Source organism: Artemia sp. Qi Xiang Cuo, chromosome 12 (assembly GCF_049724085.1).
Source record: "Artemia sp. Qi Xiang Cuo chromosome 12, ASM4972408v1, whole genome shotgun sequence".
In the NCBI taxonomy this organism is placed as follows: domain Eukaryota; kingdom Metazoa; phylum Arthropoda; class Branchiopoda; order Anostraca; family Artemiidae; genus Artemia; species Artemia sp. Qi Xiang Cuo.
In genome coordinates this window covers 39,884,734-39,908,375 of record NC_142805.1, presented here as the reverse complement: position 1 = coordinate 39,908,375, position 23,642 = coordinate 39,884,734, and the positions used below count along the sequence as shown (strand labels likewise).

At 35.4% G+C, this 23,642-nt stretch overlaps 1 protein-coding gene across 1 annotated transcript in view; it reads left to right on the top strand.

The window, feature by feature from the left end:
• LOC148946104 (vitellogenin-like) overlaps nucleotides 1–23,642 on the top strand; it is a 190,815-nt gene that overhangs the window by 155,098 nt on the left and 12,075 nt on the right. The window contains exons 19-23 of the mRNA XM_089097610.1: nucleotides 2,005–2,238; nucleotides 5,961–6,175; nucleotides 12,324–12,478; nucleotides 14,811–14,929; nucleotides 20,663–20,814. Of these exons, the coding sequence (XP_088953736.1) occupies nucleotides 2,005–2,238; nucleotides 5,961–6,175; nucleotides 12,324–12,478; nucleotides 14,811–14,929; nucleotides 20,663–20,814 (875 nt within the window). The remainder of the gene's footprint in view (nucleotides 1–2,004; nucleotides 2,239–5,960; nucleotides 6,176–12,323; nucleotides 12,479–14,810; nucleotides 14,930–20,662; nucleotides 20,815–23,642) is intronic.

Here is a 23,642-nt window from a genome sequence, read left to right as displayed (position 1 = left end):
TCTGGAAATCAACTACCATTAACAAAATGACTATCTCGAAATTTTGACTGGATGTGTCTGGGGAAATGATGGGCGTGGGTTGGGTGCTAGTTGCCCTCCAATCACTTTTGACTATTAAAAAGGGTACTAGCCATTTGATTTTCCAATCGAATGAGCCTTTTTTGAAGTTTCTACGACAACGCCTTCTATGAAAACCTTATATGCCCCCAGGGAATAACTTAAAATCCTTGCCCTGAGGGTTGTGGGTGGATGTCCTCCTCAAAAATAGACTTTCTATCTGGGAATCAACTACGCTGAACAAAATGGCTATCTCAAAATTTTGATTTGATCTGTTTGGGGAAATGATGGGCGTGGGCAGGGGGGGAGGGCTAGTTGCCCTCCAGTTACTTTCGACTATTAAAAAGAGCACTATCCCTTTGAATTTCAAATCGAATGAGTCTTTTTTGAAGTTTCTACGACAACGCCTTCTATAAAAGCCTTAAATGCCCCCAGGGCATAGCTTAAAACCCTTTCCCTGAGGGTTTTGGGGGAGTTTCCTCCTCAAAAATGTATTTTCTATCTGGAAACTAACTATGCTGAACAAAATGGCTATCTCAAAATTTTATTGGATTTCTTTGGGGGAATGTGGGGCGTGGGGGGGGGGGGCTAGTTGCCCTCCAATCACTTTCGACTATTAAAAAGGGCACTAGCCACTCCAATTTCCAATCGAATGAGCCCTTTTCAAAGTTTCTACGACAACTACTTCGATACGAAGTGCCCGACTGAAGAAGAAGAAGAAGAAAAACACATTGTGCCCACATCGTTCTTTACTTAGACAGCGCTAGCGCGCTGCCTAAGTATATATAACGATACCTTTTTGGATCGTTTTTGTGGCCAGAAATTTCAAAATGCAAAAAAAAAAAAAATTTTCAAGAAAAAACGGGACTTTCTCATTATGTGGACACCTCGGCTATAGACAGTCGAATGAATGCATAGACAGTCGAATGAATTGTTATCTAAATTGATCGAAGAGTGTGGTTTCTCATTGAATTTACAATATTTAAACTGTTGTTTTTTGGGGTTTAGGGGAGAAAAGGTACCTAGGGTAGGTTAGGTTACGTATTTAAAATATGCAATGCTTTACCCCCCAACCCCTCCCCCTAATTTGCAAATATTTAGCTCAAGTTTGCTTATAAACTATTATTCATTTTATTTTGTTTTATTTCATTAGCATTAACCAAACTTGACTTTTTATAGGTGTCTACATAGATGGGAAAGTACCAAAAAAACTATATAGACGATTTTGAAGCCGGGTCCTGGCACTCGGCATATGGCATGGTGGTATAAATTAGTTCCCGTTATAAGTAGCAACCTCCAAATGAATCACATTTGGTTGCTACTCTTCCCTCGAGAAAATGGAGGGTCCACAAGGAATTCATATAATGCTGAAGAGCCCCGATGATTTGTAATTAACGGTTAGGTAGTTTATGGCATCTTTTTAGGTTTGTGCTGGGTTTTGTGCCACGTTTTGTTGGCGTCAAAGTTTATGATGGTCCTTGTCTTCTAGAAGCACAATTATTTGTTCTTCACTTCATTTTTGACGCGTTCTGTACTCGCTTTCTCGCTATCGCTTGTAATTTTTGCTGCCGCTTATTTTCTAATTGTAAATTTCTTTATTCTCACTGTGCCATATATATATATATATATATATATATATATATATATATATATATATATATATATATATATATATATATATATATATATATATATATATATATATATATATATATATATATATATATATATATATATATATATATATATATATATATATATATATATATATATATATATATATATATATATATATATATATATATATATATATATATATATATATATATATATATATATATATATATATATATATATATGTATATATGTATGTATATATATATGTATATATATATATATATATATATATATATATATATATATATATATATTTAATTGAAATTTTAGGTGGAAAACTATTCTATAACAAGTTAACGACATCTGCTGGTGGCAAAGAAATTGCTTCTGTTGTTGTACGCTCTGCTCAAGACTATGACGGATCGCAGAAATTTGTCGATGTTGTATTGAATATCGGAAACAAAGCCAAGTGTCTGAAATTCCGAAGACAAAATCCGGCATTGTCAACATTTGAAAGTGCATGTAGTACTTGCCCTGTTGAAGCTCATGCTTCTTTGATTTTTGGTAAGAATCTCATTGCACATTTTAAGACCGCACTGAATATCCATGATGTATGACAAACAAGAAAAGATAAAAAAAATAAGATGATTGATTAACGAAAAAATGAGAGTAATATCAGCTAGTGGACAGAAAAGAAACAAAAAGGACTAAAGCTAATACTTTGGGAAGGACCTCCGTCAAGCCGTCTTACAGTCTAAAAAGAGAAGATAAAACATACCGTTTATAATTAAACTAAAACAGAACAGATGAGACACTCTTTAGGTGAAGAGACATTTATCTGCTCTACTTTCGTTCTTTTCAAAGGTTAGTCTCTTTTTTAGCACTGAAGACTGCTTGGCGGAGGTCCTTGCCGTAATACTTGATTTTGTCTTTTCGCTTCTTTTTTGTCCACTGGCTGATATTACCCTCGTTTTCTCGGCTATTAATTTCTTTTTCTTTTTAATACAAACTGAAGTGAAAAGGGAAATATTAAGACATCGTAGCAATTGTAGAGTTTTCAATGCTTCTGGAGTATAAAGCTCCTGGAGTTCTTAAAGCTTATATTTTTTTTTGCTGTATTGTTTTTTTCTGTCTCGTTTTCATTAGCATTCGGTTGTGTTTTGGTCATTTACGACGTTTTTTGGATCTGTTTGTCTGTGATCCTTGTTACAAACCACTTCTTGTCATCCAATTAATTCGAAGTTTTGACCCCAAGGTCAAGTGTAGTGAGAAGACATTTTATTGGAAAAACAATAAAATTCATGCGAATGGACTAAAAGATTATTATGCTGTTTTACCGATTGTACCGCTAAATATGAAGGGATGAAAATACATTAATCCCTAATACAAAAAAAAGCACAATCATGACTTGTTCGAAATGGGTACTCACATGAGCTTCTAGTGTGATTTTTGTATTAAAAATGTAGTACATAATTTAACCAACTTCTCACATCCAATTCCTTTTATTGAATACCATCTGAAGTTCAACCGAGAAAATCTTTCCAGAGCATAATAATTCACCCGAAGTCCTTGTAAAAAGAACGAACTGACAGCTATAGAATGTAACTTACTTGACTTATGTCCCATCTGTCCTTGAAGGTCGTTTTAGGGCCTCTTCTTTAACCAGTTCATTGATATGCCTCCTGTAGGTGCTTCTGTTGTCGGCCAGGCGGAGGAGTTGTGGCAGGTTGTAGGATGTGAAATTTTCTTTCCATCTCTTTGGAGGGCGACCTCTGGGGCGAGAACCGTGTACTAGTCCATCGAAGGCTATCTTCGGGAGACGAGTGCTAGCCATGCGTTGGGTATGTCCAAGCCATTTGAGTTGTAGTAGTTTTATTAAAAATAAAGAAGGGCTTTCTTGGCTGGCTTCGGGACAGCGGTAAGCCACTCCTCTCTGTACCTAGCAGGGGCCAACTGCATCTATTACCGATAGTGCGCCCTTTTGGCGTCCTGCACAACCAGCAATTTAACCCATTGCTGGGGGAAGGTTTGTGACTGACGGTACGTATCGATACGCCGATGAGCCATGCCCAGTGCACATCAGAGGGGCCATCCTCCTCTTCCGTCTGAATTTATGGCCCCCAAACGAGGGTGCTCCAGCTATGTTTCAAGACCCCCAGAGACTGCCCCCCCCCCCTTTGTCCGTGCCTCACTACCCATGAGGTACCCTGCATATCTGTAGGGCGTTCCCCTATCTGCCACCTGGGGACGCGCTGACTGGCCTGGGAGAGGCCCCTACTGAGAAGTCTTACTTAGTAGGTACTATAGAATGTAAAGTGCCAAATATGAGAGGATTTTGCAAAAGAGTATAATTTCCGGTTACTCGAAAAGATAATTTGCTGTTTTGCATTTCGTATTGCTGAAAGACACCGGTAAGTCTATAGATACCGGAAAATTGATTAGTTTTTCATCATTTTAAGATAATAGTGATGAAATATAAGTTCTCAAACTGTATTGCAAATTTATTTTTGGCTAAAAGCAGTTTATTGATTCACTCCCGAATAATTTAATTGTTGCCTAACTTAGCTAGAATGCCTTGAAAGCAGCTGCTATACAAAAATTACAACTAGGACAACAGAAAGAAGCTTTACTAAAGTTCCAGAGTTTCAACGGATGCAGCTAAAAATGGAATGGTTCGACATTAGTTTTTTGTCTTTTCTTTTCTTTATTTCTCAGTAACAAAACCAAAAAAAGAGCTGTAAAACTTATTTAAACTAACAGAGTGCAAAAATTTCAATTGGTGGTTGAAATTAGTGTTTCGATGTTGAAATTAGGTTAATAAAATCTTTTTGAAAACTTTCCAAGAATCAGAAGTTTCAAATTTGAAAATTAGCATAAACTTGACAAATTCAGCATAAATAACCCAAAAGTTTAGGCCATAAGGGATATTTCCGTGAGAAGGGGATAAAAGGCTTAAAGCGTGTTTATTTTTTTAACTGAAAGTAAGAAGCAACGTTAAAACTTAACGGGAACGAAAATTATTACGTATATGAGGATGGTTGAGCCCCTCCTCACCATCTCGCTTTTTACACTAAAGTTTGAGTTTTGTCCCAATTCTTTAAGAACGATTCATAAAACCCAAGCTTCGTTTAATTAGAACAATATGCAGATCTTTTCAAATACTAACAACTTTAGCGTAAAGAGGACAGTGTAATAATTACACTTCGTATGAGTAATAATGTCTGTTCATTTTAAGTTTTAGTGTTCCTCTTTACTTTCAATTGACAAAACTTGTTTTTTTTTATATTTAATTTCTGGTCATTTTAAAATAATGCCAGGAAATCTGGCTCCACGTCCACGCAAAAATCCTTCTCCCCACGGAAATATCCTCTAGAAAATTCAATCCTGGTAAAAATTTGCCCCGGACAATTACCTTTAACATTTCTACGCGTAAAATTTAGTTGGCAAAGAGAAAATAAGACATATAAAAATAATTTCTTATGGGAATTCTTGCAAATTCCCCCAGTTTAAAATTTTCCCTGAAAATTTCACCCCCTGGGAGCCTCCTCCTCATAGAAAATTCTTCCCGTGCAAAAATTCCCCAGGTGGAAAAAATCCCCCCCCTCACCCAAAAAATGTATTAATACATCCCCAATAACAAGCACTATACTTAAGCAATGGGTTAATTTTATAATGGTTTTTCCCCAGGGGCTCTGGGGGGTCCTGTTATCTTGAAAAGCATAGTTATTCTGCATTTTTACTATACTGAACAAAATGGCTATCTCTAAATTGTAATCGCACGATTTTGGCAAAAAAAGGGGCGTGGGAGGGGGCCTAAATGCCCTCTAATCTTTTTAGTCGCTTAAAAAGCCAATAGAAATTTTAATTTTTATTCGAGTTAACCCTCTCCTGATATTCTAGGATGACTGGGTCGATATGATGACACAGGAAAAAAAACAAACAAATAAACACGCATCTGTGATTTTTCTCCAGGCAAAAACAAAAAAAATACAAATTGCCCATTTTTCAAGATAAGAGCTTGAAACCTCCACAGTACATTTCTCGGATAAGGTGAATCTGACAGTGTGATTTTTATAAAGATCCTTTTACTCCTGTGGAGGTGTTCCACCCCTTTTTCAAAATTAGGCAAATTTATCCTGATTTTAGTATTTGATGGGCAACACTAACTTAATGAAACTTATATATTTAAAGTCAGAATAATATTATCCTAATCTCTTCTGAGTAATCTTTAAATTAACAGCTAGAGAATAGTGCTACCGTTTATTGAGTTATCCATATTTTTTTAGGTGAAGGGGAAGGATGTAATGAAAAATTAGCAGAAGGTGAAATTATTTACACTAGAACTGCTGAACAATTAGGATACGCGGAGACATCACCCGAGTACAAGGCATGCCAAACGGACATGAAGCAAGGAATTATGGCTAGTCAAGATTGTCACAAGGCTCGTATTCTTGCTGAGACCTATGATAAAATGTCAATAAGGATTCCAGGATTCAATAAGGTACACATTGAAGCAATAATCCGCCTCAGGACTCACAAATTCCATACAAAAAATTGTCTACATAGGATGTAAAACGAACAACTGGATCCCTTTTAAAATTATAAATTCTTTATGCAGTTTTCCGTAGGATATCCCCCTGTAAGAAAAATTCTAGCCGTTTACCTTTACATCTTAACTGAAATTCTTTCCAAGCATCCTGGTTGCCCTGAAAATAAACTCTCAAAATAAAGTGCAAATCAGGGCTCCAACTGAGAACCTAATATATCCCAAAATTCTCTTGCAGACATCCCAAGTTGAAACAAATCATAGATAACCATAAGCAGTGCAATAGCCCTGCCTTAGTGGAGCGATGTGGGCACAGTGTATTATTTATTTATTTATTTATTATTTTTTTCTGACCAAGGAAATCTTTTTGACTAGCCTAGGTAGAGTCTGGAGTTTATAGAGATAGAGAGTTGATTGATTTGGTATAGGAAAAGAGTCCTATAATACGTGAGATATCTTTCCTGAGGCAAAAGACATACTTATTATATTTTCAACCATGCTGAACAAAATGGCTATCTCAAAATTTTGATCGGGTGACTTTGGGAAAAAAATGAGCATGGGAAGGGGCCTAGTTGCCCTCCATTTTTTTGGTCACTTAAAAAGGGCACTAGAACTTTTAATTTCCGTTCCAATGAGCCCTCCAACGATATTCTAGGACCTCTGGGTCTATACGATCACCCCTGAAAAAACAAAACAACAAATAAACACGCATCCGTGATCTTTCTTCTGGCAAAAAATGCAAAATTTCGCATTTTTGTAGATAGGAGCTTGAAACCTCTACAGTAGGGTTCTCTGATACGATGAATATGATGGTGTGATTTTCATTAATGTTCTATAACTTTTAAGGGGTCTTTCCCCCTTTTTTCGAAAATCGGCCGAATTTTCTCAGGTTCGGCCAAAGTTTTTCGCGTAACTTTTGATGGGTAGGACTAAACTTGATGAAACTTATATATTTGAAATCAGCATTAAAATTTGATTCTTTTGGTGTATCTATATGTATCAAAATACCGTTTTCTAGAGTTTCGGTTACCATTGAGCCGGGTCACTCCTTACTGACAGTTCGTTACAACGAACTGTTTCATTAACTGACGTCTGAAAAACACAGGTAGCAATTACTCATACAGGTAAAGATGTGGCTGCAAAGGACCCTGGGTAAATTTTCTATTTGAATTTGATTTCACTATTCATTATGCCTTGGTCAGGGCTCCACGCACCTCTGAGCGAGAGGCTACTCTCGGAGGGTTGTGCTAATTTTTAATTTAATTGGGTTTCCGAGTTCTTAAGGTGTGTTTGGTATGAATAGTAAGCCTTATATTCCTTCTACTTTTGACTTCTTTTTGACTAGCCTAGGTAGAGTCTGGAGTTTATAGAGATAGAGAGTTGATTGATTTGGTATAGGAAAAGAGTCCTATAATACGTGAGATATCTTTCCTGAGGCAAAAGAATAGTATAAAGAGGATTTTTGAGCTTGGTGCCTGTGGCCCGTTGAGTAGCGTTTCGGGCCAGTTAGCTTGGCACTTGCATTGCCACGGGATGTACACTTCTCAGATCCCTATTGGTTGTTGGAAATCAGCAAGGCCAGAAGATGTAGTATCCATGTTGCAATATAGTTGACTGTGGCACCGTAGTGCCAGAGAACTTATATTAGCGACGTCAGAAAGAAATCTGGCAGTTAGGTTTATGAATATTGAGAGCAGAAGAGTCCACGAGGGACTCTGGACTACTCGGCTACGATACCGATCTCTAAAGGAAGCCAGTAGTGGCAGTCGGGCATTGTGCCACAAACACTGGCACCGCCAGTTTACTCTGGTGCCATTAGAGACTTCTACATTCAGAATATTTAAAAGGCCCAGTAATTTTGTCCTTAGGGATGATGCCCCCCCCAGAGCCCTCAGGGCAAGGGCTATACTTTATACTATTTGCCCAATATTAAAATATAAGGTTTTTCTTAGAAGGGATGGTCGTATAGGCCTTGCAGGGGGCTCATTCTATTGAAAATTAGAAGTTATAGTGTCCTTTTAAGAGTTACAAGTGATCGGAGGACAACTAGCCCTCCCACCCGGCGTCCTCTTTCCCCCAAATGCTTCTGATAGAAATTTTGAGACAGCTATTCTGGTCAAAATACTCCAGAGATCCTCTAACAAGGCCTTCAGGTTTGCAACAACCTTTTCAGAGACCGGTGGCAAGGGTTGTAAGTTATAACTCTGGGGCACATAGGGTTCTTATGAAAGGTGTGACCGTATAGACTTTAGAGGAGGCTCATCTGATTGGAAATGGAAAGTCCTAGTTTTTTTTTAAGATTCAAAAGTGATGGAGGAGAACTATCTTCCCTCCACTCCCATCATTTCCCGAAACAAATCCAATCAAATTTTGAGACACCTCTTTTGTTCAGCATTGCTGAAAGGTCCGGTAATTATACCAATGAGGATGTCAGTCCTCAGGGCAAGGGCTGTATGTTAAGTAATTCGTGCATTGTTTACACATAGTGATTCGTTATTGTTACATATATGTCATTGAGAAAAGGGGGCATGTTTGACCTTACTTTCCAAAAAGACGAATGAAATTCAGGTGAGACTTTCAGAGAATGTTAAACTAAATCAAAACAGATTATGTGCCTACGGGTTGTCAAAAGGGCATAACTGAAGCATGACTGAGTATGTTAATTTGGAACTTTCAATAAACGACAAGGATGCTCCTACTACAACTACAACTATAACTACCACTACTACAATTACTACTGCTACCACTACTACTACCACTACAACTAATACTAACGCTACTACCCCTAAAACTACTGCTTCTGTACCGACCTCTGCAACGGCTGAGGATATTGAAATGAACAACTGAAAAGACGTTGAGGGAACAGTTGAACTAAATCAAAAAATATTATGTGCAGAAAGGTTGCTGATCCACGCGAATAAACAATATTTTTTGAATGGCTTGCCGTATCAAGATTAAACTTCTTGGGCATCATGAGCGGGATGTTAAACTGACCAAAAGGCAATATTGACCTGCTACTACTACTATCAATACTGCTACTACTGTTGTTGCTACTACTAATACAACACTACTATAGCTACTAGTTCACATACTACCACTACTACTACTATGATACTAGTTATAGTAAGGCAAGTCTGTGAAGGTGAAAATTTGAGAAAATATCGAGGGGATATTTGAACTATATAAAAAACACTATGGACATGCAGATTGTCAAAAGAGCGTATCTCAAGAATATATTTATCACACACAAATCTGTATAGATTTTCACGTGGTAGGTCTGTTGAATATGTTTTTTTTGTGAATATTGATATTTAATAAAAATGAATTTTCTCTCTCTCATTTGGGTATTAAGTTGGAACTTTCAGAGAATGCTTAAAGGAGAAGATCAATTGATCAAAAGGCAATATGTGCAAACTCCTGTATTACTCCAACGCTGTAGATACTTTTACTGCTATTACTACACTAACACTAGTACTGCAACTACTACTTGTATTGCAACTACTTGTAAGGCTAAGAGCATTAAGATAAAAATTTCAAAAAGTATAGGAATATGCTGGGTATCTCAAAGGGATACAAGAAATGTTACAGCAAGGGTTATTTGCATTATGTTAAAACTTTCACGACTCTACGAGAGCGATTTTCAAACCACCAAAAGGCAATTTGTTAATACTACAGCTGCTACTGGTACTAATATTAGTGCTATTGCTATTAACACTAATACTAGTGCTACTTATACTAATGCTACTACTGTGGCTACTATTAAAACTATGCATCACTGTATTAAAGTGAAATTGTATGTATTTTTGGTGGGTAGGAGGAAGAAGTAGATCACAACACGCCGTCTCTGAGCAGGTTGTAAAAAGGGCGTATTAACAATAACAATATCTTAGGAACAGTTTGAAGTGTGAAGTTGAAACTTACAGGGTTTGCTGTAGGAAATGTTGAACCAAAAGACAATATTTGTATCTTAAGGCTACTGCTTCTACTCATACTACTATTACTGCTGCTACGACTATTATTACTACAGCTACTACTTCTACTTCTACTAAGCCTAAGGCTACTAATCTAAGTTTTATTGCTACTACTATATCTCTTGCTGAAAGAACACTTCAAAAATGGACTAGAATATGGCAGTGTACGTTGGTTGTATTCGTTAGAATTTCCTCAAGCTTAATATATAATAAACTTAATGTCAGAATGATGCAAGTAAGCATACTATTTTTTGAAGTAGTAAAGGAAATTATAAAATAACCGACAATTTATCCATCCACAGACCCGACGTAACATGAATGGATTATGTGGGGAACGAAAGCCAGGTTTACATTGAGATATCTACTCATCCTGGCAATCATAATGGACGTGTCTGAAGATATCAGAGTTAAAATATTAATTCTGACAATTATTAAGAAATTTCTTCAAAACTATGTATTTTAGGCTCTATAGGAAAAAAAGCGTATTTCCTTTTTAAAGGCTTGGATTCCGAAGTCTCATGATTTTTAGTTAATCATTCATTTATCCCTCTCCGTTCTGATTTTTCTTTCTAGTAAGGTGTATAATTCAGTGCTATCTCATTATTGTGCATAAATAACGAAAATTCGCCAAATTGGGGTTTTTACAAGCTAGGATATATAAAAAGATAAACTTTAGAAAAATACAAGCACAAAACCAGGGTAGTTCAGACTTTTTGATTAATAGAAAAGTAAATGAATGAAAACAAAAATTTCACAAAACGAAGTGTCAGAACTCCCATCTTAAGTCACTACAGCCTTTTATAATTCTTTGTTTATGTTTATAATTTGTATTTGCTTACAGAACAAAAACTACAAGTTATTTTATCTTGAGCGTTTTCTTATTCAGTTAGACAAATTGCTGATTCTTATCCCGCTTCAATTTTTTTTTTTAGCTAAATACTCTGCACGACATGGGTCGAATTTTGAAAAGGATGAACCATATTTTGAAGAGCCCCGATGATTTGTAATTAACGGTTAGGTAGTTTATGGCATCTTTTTAGGTTTGTGCTGGGTTTTGTGCCACGTTTTGTTGGCGTCAAAGTTTATGATGGTCCTTGTCTTCTAGAAGCATAATTCTTTCTTCTTCACTTCATTTTTGACACGTTCTGACACTCGCGTTCTCGCTATCGCTTGTGATTCTTGCTGCCGCTTATTTTCTAATTGTAAATTTCTTTATTCTCACTGTGCCATATATATATATATATATATATATATATATATATATATATATATATATATATATATATATATATATATATATATATATATATATATATATATATATATATATATATATATATATATATATATATATATATATATATATATATATATATATATATATATATATATATATATATATATATATATATATATATATATATATATATATATATATATATATATATATATATATATATAATATTAATAATATCTTAGGAACAGTTTGAAGTGTGAAGTTGAAACTTACAGGGTTTGCTGTAGGAAATGTTGAACCAAAAGACAATATTTGTATCTTAAGGCTACTGCTTCTACTCATACTACTATTACTGCTGCTACGACTATTATTACTACAGCTACTACTTCTACTTCTACTAAGCCTATGGCTACTAATATTAGTTTTACTACTACTACTACATTTCTTGCTGAAAGAACACTTCAAAAATGGACTAGAATATGGCAGTGTACGTTGGTTGTATTCGTTAGAATTTCCTCAAGCTTAATATATAATAAACTTAATGTCAGAATGATGCAAGTAAGCATACTATTTTTTGAAGTAGTAAAGGAAATTATAAAATAACCGACAATTTATCCATCCACAGACCCGACGTAACATGAATGGATTATGTGGGGAACGAAAGCCAGGTTTACATTGAGATATCTACTCATCCTGGCAATCATAATGGACGTGTCTGACGATATCAGAGTTAAAATATTAATTCTGACAATTATTAAGAAATTTCTTCAAAACTATGTATTTTAGGCTCTATAGAAAAAAAAGCGTATTTCCTTTTTAAAGGCGTTTTCTTAGCGTTTTCTTATTCAGTTAGACAAATTGCTGATTCTTATCCCGCTTCAATTTTTTTTTTTAGCTAAATACTCTGCACGACATGGGTCGAATTTTGAAAAGGATGAACCATATTTTGGGAATGAGATTTAATACAAAGCAAGTTGAAGATGATGGAACCTTTTCACAAAATGTAACATTTACTCATGATGGAAAAAACTTTGATGTAACTACAAGATGGTGAGTAAATAGTTTATAGTGCTACCAATGTTACTCCAGCCCCTTTTATTTGAGACTGATATCAATTGATACAGTACAAAAATTGAAAGAAAATTAAAGGAATGGCTGCTAAATCAATGAACAGTCTGATTTGGATAGTAAACAAGTAAAAAACGCATTTGCTTTTTGCAATGAATTGAATTAACTAGACGCAGGGTATGCTTATTACATTCTTTGCTTCCCTGATTTACAGTTAAGTTTTTTAAAATGTTAAACGATTTTAACCATAGACTATATTATTTTGGGTTAAGAAGTATCTGCTATTTTGGTTCGACGTAACGAGGAACATGGGCTAATTAAGAGTAATGTTTCGATATTCTGTATGTTTCATTTGTCGTTCAACTACAAAAACAGCTTAAAATAGTTTAGATTTTTCTTTCTGATTGAAAATTTTTTGTAGCATCATCAACTACTAAAAAAAATGGCCCTGATCTTCACAGTTTTGTTCTTTTGTTATTTAATGTTTGAAATTTCCTTAAATACAGTTTAACTGGTGATTACTAGGAGGTCATCTTACATGGCAACTGGCAACAAATAATACCTTTGTGTTATTCTTTTTATTTTTTGGTATCCCAGGGTTTCCCAAACTATTTAGGACAGACCGTAATGGAAAAGTGGGAGAAGGCTCACTCAACTGCAAATTAAGAGCGCAAATGTCCTTTTTAAGGCCCGAATCCGATTGAGTGGCCAAAACCTTGTTTTCCTTCTGATGCCCCAACTGTATCAGACTAAAATATCAAAGTCATTATTTTAATCATAATAGTGGAAAGTTGTAACCGATACTTCCCCAGGGTGACTTGATTCTTGCCGTTCCAGGGGCAAAGGTTCCTGATTGTGCAAATGCCCGTATAAACCCTAGAATTTATCAATACATTTAAATAGTAAGGTGAAAATATTTTACCTTGTTAAGATTATATACATCCACAAACTTATATCTGTATTATTGACGGGCAAAAATGAGGCCCTTGTTACCTCCGTTACCTCCTTTGTGTAAACAGATATGCTTCACTTGTTTTTACTACAGAGATTCGTTTCAGAATCGTATTAAGTGGCTAAAACTCTTATCATTAAGTATCATTAAAATCACAATGTTTAGGCACTAATCAAAGCACAGTAAGTATGTGTTTCTCAAATGGTGTTGAATTTTCACTCAAGTCAGCGTTTAAGGGTTTCTAAGCCTGTTGATTACAAATCTGGGCTAATATTTTCAAATACGGCACGATGAGGTGGCATAAACCCTGTCAAAAGATCTGTATACACAGGTCGAAGAGGCATGAAGGAAGGAACCATTATTTTAGGGCATGATTGTGGGAGGATGAGTTGGGATATTTGCTAAACACGAGGGTGGACAGGGTACCACCTGGGCTAAGAAGTAAGTACACAGATCGGGTCAGACAGAAAATTGGTCCTTACTTTTCCGAATGTGGGGTATAGAGGAGTACCTTTTGTATTTTGTAGGGGAGTACAAAGAATTGGTATATGTAAAAAAAAATTCGGGGAATGTTTTATTGATAGAAATAATTAGATAAGAATAATGAAAGAAATAATGTTGAGGATTAGAGACATTCTCAATAATGTTGAGATTTGGGCTAAGCCATAAAGGTCCTTTTTTATAGTCTTATGTTTATTTGAATTTGCTTATTTACCCACTAGATATTAACTAACGCCACTTCTTGGTTGGTATCTTGTTTGTGTTGTCACTTCATTTGCTGGCTTTAGTAGAAACAAATTATTATTATTATTAATGTTATTCTAACACAGAAGTGTAGCTTTAACGTCTGGACTTTGCCCTGTGCTTAAAGAAAGTGACTTGAATGCAGTTCGTACTTGCTATTTCTGGTATTACTAGTTTCTCTTATATTTGCTGAGTTCTAGAGGAATAAAACAAATATTGCCCTGTACTGCACCCACTTAATAGTTGAAAACCTTTTGGTAACTCTCATGTAAGATTTTTAAATGTAAAGACTTCATTGGCTTTGAGTCCCGCAATATAAGCCCCCATTTTGCTTTATTTTATACCTGGTAAACTTGATTTTGCCTTTTAGTATTTCTCATACATTGAAGATAAAAGATTACCGCATAGTAAAGGTGCTATTTTTCAGTCCAGCCGCAGCTGTTTTTTATTTATCTCAAAAAACACCTACAGGGTTAGTGTTAGCTCGAATTCTCCGTTTCACCGCCCCACACTGCTGATATTGATTGCTTTTTTGTGTTTATTTCAACATTACCTTTAAAGTCGATTAGATGGAAAGTCTTTTGTAATTAAATTAGTTTTAAATACATTACTTTATAGTATGGGTGAAGAAGTGACGATGGAGAATTCCAGAAATTATTTCAAAGGGGCTTTACCAGTCACACCACGACGAAGTGCTACCGATTTAATTGCATCATTAGGCGTAAAAGGAGAAAATCGTAAGTGTTTCCTTATATTAAGTATTGACATATAGATACAGATTTTCGTTCGATAGAGGTAGAACTAAAAGAAAAGAAAAAGAAGACGGATGGGTTTTTCGGCCCTGTAGTTTAATTTTTTAACGCATTTCTTACCCTACCAATTCTGAACTCAGTGTTAGATGTAAACATTAAAGACAAACGTCGAAAAACATTAATACCTATAAAGTAAATAGGGATGCTTAAAAATTTAAATATAAGCTCGCGAAAGTGAAAAATATTGGACACAGAGTGATACGAGATGTAAGTCTTAAATGAATAATTAAAAATAAAAAGAACGAGTAAGTTGCAATTTTGACTAAAAAAAGGGTTTTAATAGTTGAAGAAGAATCCAAAAGTAACCGCGACACATAAGAGGAAATAACGCATGTGAGTTCTCAATATTATTATTAACTATAATTATATTATATATAGTTATATCATAATAGTTATGTTATTAGTAACTATTAGTAACTATAAATTATATTAAAAACTAGCTCATGGAAAACAAGTGCTTTCTCACATAACGAAAAAATGACTAATTGTTTCCTGGGGCTTAAAGATAACATTGAAATTGCAGTTCTATATTCTCAAAATAATAAAATTGTAAGTAATTCTTACATAGATTTGAATAAAAGTTGAACCAGATAAAAATTATTTATGTTGGAAAAAACGAAGATAAGAAAATTAAAATAAATCAAGATTTTAGTCCAATGTCATAAATTTTTGAATATGGTGTTTTGTGACCACATTGATTAAATACAAGACAACAAAAAAAGATTTGTATCTCAGGGTCCCTTTTTATCCACGGTGTGAATTATTACTATCTGTTTCACAAAATATTATTGATTGATAATCAAAAGCTGATAATATATCCAATAATATAAATGTTGTTTTTGTAAATGTAGCTTTGATACCAACACAATTATAACTATTTATTTTGTTAAGGAGACCCTAGACAGTCAATCATTTTGATCAAAAGCTTCCGTCAATCAATTGATTAAAGCATGATTGACCATCTAGGAACTGTTTTAGTCATTCAAACTTTCTATCAATCACCGTCAACGCTTAAATCAAGCGTGAATTGTACAGAAAATGTACAGAAAATGTATCGTGAATTGTACAGAAAAAGAAAATAAGAAAGGTTGTTCAATCCGCCTTTCTGTAATCTTTGTTATAACGGTTTTTTCCTTCTTTTTTATTGTTGCTGATATTTTGCCACACAAACCAACTCTCAGGCATGTTATTTAGTCCGATTCGGCCTGATTAGTGTCGTTTAAATATTGAATAATTATTTTAAATATGTAACACGATTCCCGATGGTAAATGGCTAGTCATTGAGCTAATACTCAAGGAATTTTTGTATAAGAAAAGAATTTAAAAGTAAAAAGAACAATAGACTTTGGTGTTAGTTAAAAATTAGTCTGTTATATCAGCAAGGTTACCTGTCACCCCTAATGTCCTTCCTTTATAGTTGGCACGTTAAAAAATCACAGTAGAGAAGGCTATTAGCATTTAATTTTAATTGTATGTTAAGTGACCTATAGTAAGTCAAGCAACATATGATTTATCAGACTTAAATCCCGAACGGTTTATGTGTCTGTATTGGGACTCCTGCTCTTCTAGAAACTCGATGAATACTGTGGCGATATCCTGATTGGTCTGGTGCTCGACGGAGTAGCTGGTACAGGTTATTGGCCTGAAAATTTTCAACCTATCCCTGAGGTTGGGGGTAAGAGCCATGTACCCGTCCTTCTAAAGTAATTTCTCATAGCTGGCTGGCTGAGATTCGTTGAATTTGACCCAGCCAGTGGAGCTATTGACTTTTGATTCTGTCCATGATGATACAGGAGCAACAGAGGCGTTTGAGGAGGTCTTCATTCGTTAAGCTGTTAGCGTAAGTAATACCCGTTGTGGGGTGGAGGCATTTAGTTTCAATCACGTAGATTCTTCGTTCATCATTAGCATTTATTAACTAGATCTACTAGAGTACAAAGCGATGGGGATTATTAGAGAATTAAAGAGACAGACTTTCAGAGATGTCAATAGTGCTTTACTTTTTCAAATTGATAGTAGGCCCTTAAAGATCCAGGTAGCCAAGCTAAGTCTTTGTCTGATCGACTTTGAGTGATTATTGTTATGAGTAATGAGGCTACCTAGCTAGACGATAGAATCAACGTTTCCAAGGAGTTCTTCTTTAATTGTTATCTGCACAATTCTTGGCGTAGGGTCTATAGATACCCGCATGACATTTATATTGGCTGTATTAACGCTCCTTCCAAAGGTTTTAAACACGAGTTGATCAGTTTGTTCTTGAAGAAGGTGTTCTAGTTTTAACAATATCATCTGCGTATACGAATCTGTAAATTAGTTTCTGCCAATGGAAACTAATCGACAGCAAGTGAAAGTGCTGGGTTAAAAATAAGCTAAAAAAGTGGGTAGTAAAGTGACAACAATGTTAAAAACCTTGTGATGCAAGAAATTACTATTTTTGTCCTTCAGACGTCAGGACCTGACTACTGAACTTTGAATACATGTCCTTAATCAAAAATATCATATTTTTAGAGACTCCATAGTATAGCTGAATGTGCCAGAGCCCTTCAAGCTATGCCAAGTCAAAAGCCTGCTTGAAATCAATTAAAAGTAATAGCACTCCTTTGCGTATTCAATGTGTTTTTTCACTGTTGGAGAGCTGAGAAAATCTGGTCTATGGTGGAGTTGTCTTTTTAAAAGCTGGACTGATATTGCTCTATAATATGATTTGTTTGAGATTTCAGTCAGTCAGTATTTTTGTAAAAGTATTTTCGTAAGAATCTTTAATGGTTGCCTTGTCAGGCTTATTGGTTTCTAGTTATTACAGTTAGCCTTTTTTCCCTTTTTAAAAAGAGGGACAGTTGTGGCTCTCGCCCAGGACCCGGAAAAATGGCTCGTTTCCATGATATCTGTTCTGATGTGGTAGATATATACCAATTCTTCTGGTTGTTAGTCTCGCATCTCTGTATGAATACCATCTAGGCCAGCGGATTCACTAGTCTTCGGAGATTTTGTGGTTGAGAATACTTTATCTCTTGTGGACGTGGGATGGCGTCTGTCGGGTGCCTTGGTGGTGGGAAAGACATTAGAACACTGGGGTTGGGCGTTATTGTGGGGCTTGGCTTTTCGTGGAAATTTTTATTCCATTTTTATCTTTTTTACCCAGAGTATGTTATGAAATGTTTGTTTTGTCTAATAGAGTAGATGTAACTGAAGGCTTCTTTTTAGACAGTTCCCGGACTTTCTTGTAAATGAAGTGGCTGTCACCCTTCTGAAAGGCTTCTTGAAAATAAATACACAAGTCATCGATGTACTCTCATAGAGCCCTTAGAAGTCTTTTACAATAGACGTTTCAGCCTCTTATATTCGTCCTAACTCTGTCTGTCGTCTATGGTAGCACGGGCACTCTTCTGTTATTTGATTCACAAGATCTGTGATTTTGGGGAGTATCCATGGTTTGTCCGAGTTAAACTTAATTTCCAGGATCTTCCTAGCGGTATCTCTGGGGATGGATGTACTCTCGTTGACCACTCGCTCTTTTTCGTCCGTGGTGGGGGCTCCTTTAGGCTGGATGTCTGACAGCCTACTTGAGAGTGTTGTTTTAAATTTGTTTCTTATTTCTATAATTGAAAGTAGATCTACACAATATATTGGTGTTTTTTTTAGTCTATTGGTGTTTCCAAAGTTTAATACGTAGTTAAGGCATGACTGGAACGTAGCCTGAATCGAAGCGATTACCGTTATGGAAACTGGGTTAATATTGATATTTTCTATCGCTTGCAGATACGTACATAGCCAGTTATGTTTGCTTTTTGACCGTCTTGGGAAAATCATCTGGCTTTCTTCTTTGGTGAAAAAGCGTGTTTGTGATAAAAAGTTCATTAATGGACAGAAGTCAATGAGCTTTTCAACCTTTTAGTTTTGTCAAACATGTCTGAAATTTCCTATGACGTATTCAAGTCTTTCATTTGATTAACCTACGATGGTGTTGAATTCTCCAATCAGGAGCATAACATCCTTTTTGGAAATTTTATCCACAGTGTGCTGGAGCTTGGCGTAAAAGCCATCGGTTTCTCTATCGCTCCGGGACGAACCTGTTTCTTAAACTTGAAAAATAGTCATGCCGAAAATGGATCGTTTAAGATGGATGGTTATGATTCACATGGATGCGTGGTGCCATCTATACTTTCTATTCTAATTGAGAGGATATGAGTCTTTGAAAATTCAGTTTTTTCTTAATGGTAGTGTTAGGCTTATTTTGGACTAATCGTATTTATCCTGGTTTAGCTAGTATGCGTAAATTTAGTGTTCCAAGTGCGATTAGTGTTTTAGGGGATGATATCGGGGAAATATTCTCCGACTGAAGAGTCATAAAATTAGATAAGAGTTCGTTGAAAGCCCCGGATGTGGTAGATAAATGATTGTCAGTTTCCCTGTTCTTGGTAACATAATCAATATCATCCTCATCGAAAACATTATTTTCATGATTTGAAGCTCTAGTCATACCGTCTTTTGCCCAGACGCGCTAGCACGAGAGTTTGCTTTAATTTTTGACATTTTCATGAATATTAATGATAGAAAGTCTCATGGCTAATTTTTTGGGTAGTGGTAAACCACTCCTCTCTAAGCGTAGTAGAGATATTGTCTGTGGTGTTGTATCATCTGTCTTTCAAATTTGAGCCTCTAAAACGGTATCCTCCAGTTCGGTGGTCTGCAACGCCTATTGCTAAATAAAGGTGTGTAACTATTGGGGCATGTCCACGCACTGGTGGCAATACACAGTGTACATAAGAGGAGCTCCTCCTTCGATTGCATTTATGCACTCCACACAATGGGTGGTCCAGCACTTTTAGGACTCCCAGGGACTAGGCTCCCCTTGACCGTGCCTGGGTTTTGGATGTACCCTACATATCTCAGGAGCTTTCCCCTGCCAGCCATCCGTGGTCTTGGTAAGTGGCGTGGATCTGGCCCGCATTGAGAAAATGTCTCAGTTGGTAGTCACCAGACTACAGTAGGTACCAAACAACAATTTATTCAACCCGGAGTACTTTAAATGTTATTCATTCCTTTCATTTTTATATATTTAAATATCTTTTTTTTAAACTAAATCCGAACCACAGGGAAGCATCCTTTATACCATTACTTTAATTTTAAAAAATCATTCTGTCGTCAGAACTTATCGTCAGAAAAAAGATAGCAAACAAACTTAAATTACAAACTATTACATAAACTAAAAAATAACTATGATTCAAAGAAACTAAAAAAAATGAACATTTAAATAATTGATCGCAGTCTAGTACGGATTAAATGTACTACAACTAATTATTCACTAGTTACTTGGAGTAAATATTTCTTTAATTTTTAGGACTTAACAAAGAAATAACTCTTGGATAGGTTAAAATGAAAAAAAAAAAAAAGAAACCGGCCTAATTAGAACTCAACTCTCGACTAGTCAAGAAAAGTCATATTGAATCAGTTTCCTTCAGTTACAACTTAATTTTTTAATGGAAAGGGGAAATATTGAATGACAGCAAAAAAACTGGAAAGTGAGCAGTGATTTCTTTTTTCAGTTAAAAAATTCCTAGACATACAAATGAAACCTGCACTTGATTTACCTCTTAGGTATTTGATGAGCTCAATTCAACAACATTAATAAATCAATTAATGTAATGTTTTTTAAAGCTGCATGTTACGTATCAAGAAACCGTGTTCAAACATTTGATGGTGTAACATATAATTACACAATTGACGCCTGTCCTCACTTGGTCACATCTGATTGTTCTTCGAGGTCCAAGTTTGCTGTGCTTGTAACTCAAGAAACCAATGGAAACTTGGTAAGAAGGGTCTGTTCTCTGTCTTTATAAACTACAAATTAAAAAAAGTGTCTACATTACTGGAAAATAATTGTCCCACAACAACTAAATAATAAATTTAAAACTAAGACAAACGATTTTATACAAGGTGTAAAGAAAACAGAAAGGGTAATTGGAAACAGAAAGGGTTACAGAAATTAGTAAACAGAAAGGGTAATTATATCGGCTTGAAAATCAAGAAAAGGAGCTGCAATTACGATATTTTGCATATCCGGCATCTTGTTTCTTTCCTTCTTTCCGTTTTCTTTTCTCCTCAGCTAGCTGGGCACTGCAAAATCATAGGTATCAGGGTGTAACATGTCCCTTGTTGGTGAAATACCTAACAAATAATTTTCAATTTTGTACGTTCTCTTTTCCAATCTGAGTCTCAGATTTGCATCCACCAGCCTCAGAAACCTTTAAATGCCAGTATGGGTTGAAATCAAGCACCATTTGAGAAATGTGTACTTAATGTCTTTGAGTTAGGACAGCCATTGAAGGATGTTGTGATTTCTAATGATTAACATTACTGCTTGATCATTCCCAAAACGAACTCTGCATGATAATCAGCTGAAAGAGCTAAATCATGGCTTTAGCATCTACCAATTTACAGTGGGACAGGGAGGGGGTTTCAAAGGGGACATAGACAATAGACCGAAGGATTCCGTCTAGGGCCCTCCAATCATAATCTCGAAGATCTTTCTTTGACTACGGTTTTAATAAAGTATGAAATATCTACAATTTCGTAATTATGTACCTAACCATATTTTGGTTTTAGATAACTTTATTGTAATTTTAGCCTCAGGATCGTGATCGGCAAGCCTGGATATTTTGAATTTCTATTTTTAGTGCACCATTTGTGAAACTTGTACATGGTATGTTTTGGTTAGGAACAGCCACATTCATTTTAGATAAAGTAAATGAAGGGGGTGGAAGCCAAGCCGTATCCAGGAGGGTAGAGGGGTTTGAACCTCCTCTCCCTGAAATGTTTATCCAACTCATAAAAACGTGAAAAAAATGCATATATTTTTTTTACACGTTCTGTAGAGTTTTACCCACCCCCCCCCCCCCCGCAAAAAAATAATCCTGGAGACGGTCCTGGGTGTGAGAATGCGTGCTCCCAAAGGAATGTCCTTAGGGCCTCTCTTACACATTGGAAATCCCTGCATAATTCTGTGTTCATAAAAATGGAACATATATACTATTTGTGAACTATCTACTTACTTTAGTTTGATTTTGGATATACATATTGCATTATAGCCTACGCGTAAAACCCTATTATCTCTCATTATAAGTGTTTATTTGGATATTCTTAAGTACAGACACCGTAAAAGACCCCCACCTATCGTATTGGTAATAGCCTTTAATAGATTACTAAAATCTGGTAAACTTTTAATCAGTTTAATTGAAACTTAATGTCTCAAAGTAACCACTGTGTCTTAAAACGAGATTACAGCTTCTGTTAAGGAGATAATAGTGAATTCTAGAACACTAAAAAACATCGTATCTTATAAACCATGATCTATGTTATAAGTATTTCCCTCATTACATCTGTGCATCTCTCATTATACATGTCATGTATCTCTCATTATATATCTGATGTATCTCTCATTATAAGTGTTTAATTGGTAATTCTCAAGTGCAGACACCGCAAAAGACCTCCACTCATCGTACTGGTAATAGTCTTTAATAGATGACTAAATTTGGTAATTTTTAATCAGTTTAATTGAAACTTAGTGTCTCAAAGTAACCACTGGGTCCTATTAAATAAACAAAAACAAGTTTTTAAAACTGAAAGTAAGGAGCGACATTAAAACTTACAACGAACAGAAATTATTCCTTATATGAAAGGGGATGTCCCCTTCTCAACGCCTCGCTCTTTACGCTAAAGTTTGACTTTCCCACAACTTTATTTTTTTAAACAATAAAAAACTTTAGCGTAAAGAGCGAGGTGTTGAGGAGGGGACATCCCCTTTCATATACAGAATAATATCTGTTCGTTTTAAGCTTTAATGTCGCTCATTACTTTCAGTTTAAAAAAAAACTTGTTTTTTTTATTTAATTTCTGATCGTTTTTTAGTTAATGCAGCTTTTATTTTGGCTCACCGTCATTGAATGAGTAAAACAAAATTTGCATATTAATTTTAATTTTCTTTCGCTAAATGGCTTTCGCTAAATTTGGTTCTGGCGTAATTTACAAAGTAACTTACGTAACGAATTTCTATATTAGTATATTTTTATTACGTATATCATGGGGTTCACCCCATAGTCAATACCTCGCTCTTTACGTTAAATTCAAATCGTTTTCCAATTCTTTAAGAATGACTCCTTAATCACAAAGGCCGTTAATTATAATAAATATATCTGATGAAAGTACAAAAAAATTTGTTCTCTTGTGAATCAGACGAAATTGGGAGTAGAGAGCTATCTTATACTCCGGACAGGAGTCCATATATGGGCATAGAGTCATTAGGGAGAATGATTGCGTAATGGGGTCAATGACCTCTTTCACCAGGTGTGTTTTTGGCACGCCCTCAGCGAATGTCAATGTTGTTGTTATTGTTTCCGAGGCAAAATGCCAAGGTCAATGTTGTTGTTGTTTTGAACAGAGTCATTAGAGAGAACAAGTGGTTATTCGAGCCAAATGTTGTTGTCGTTCGAGGCAAAGTTAATGACATTTCCTTCCTGTTTGAGGCAGATGTTATGATCCAGAAATAGTATTTGTTATTGTTATTCGAGCCAGATGTTATGAGGTTCCGGGAAACAGTTAATTAATGTCTGACAGATGACGTCAAGTTAATTAATGTCCT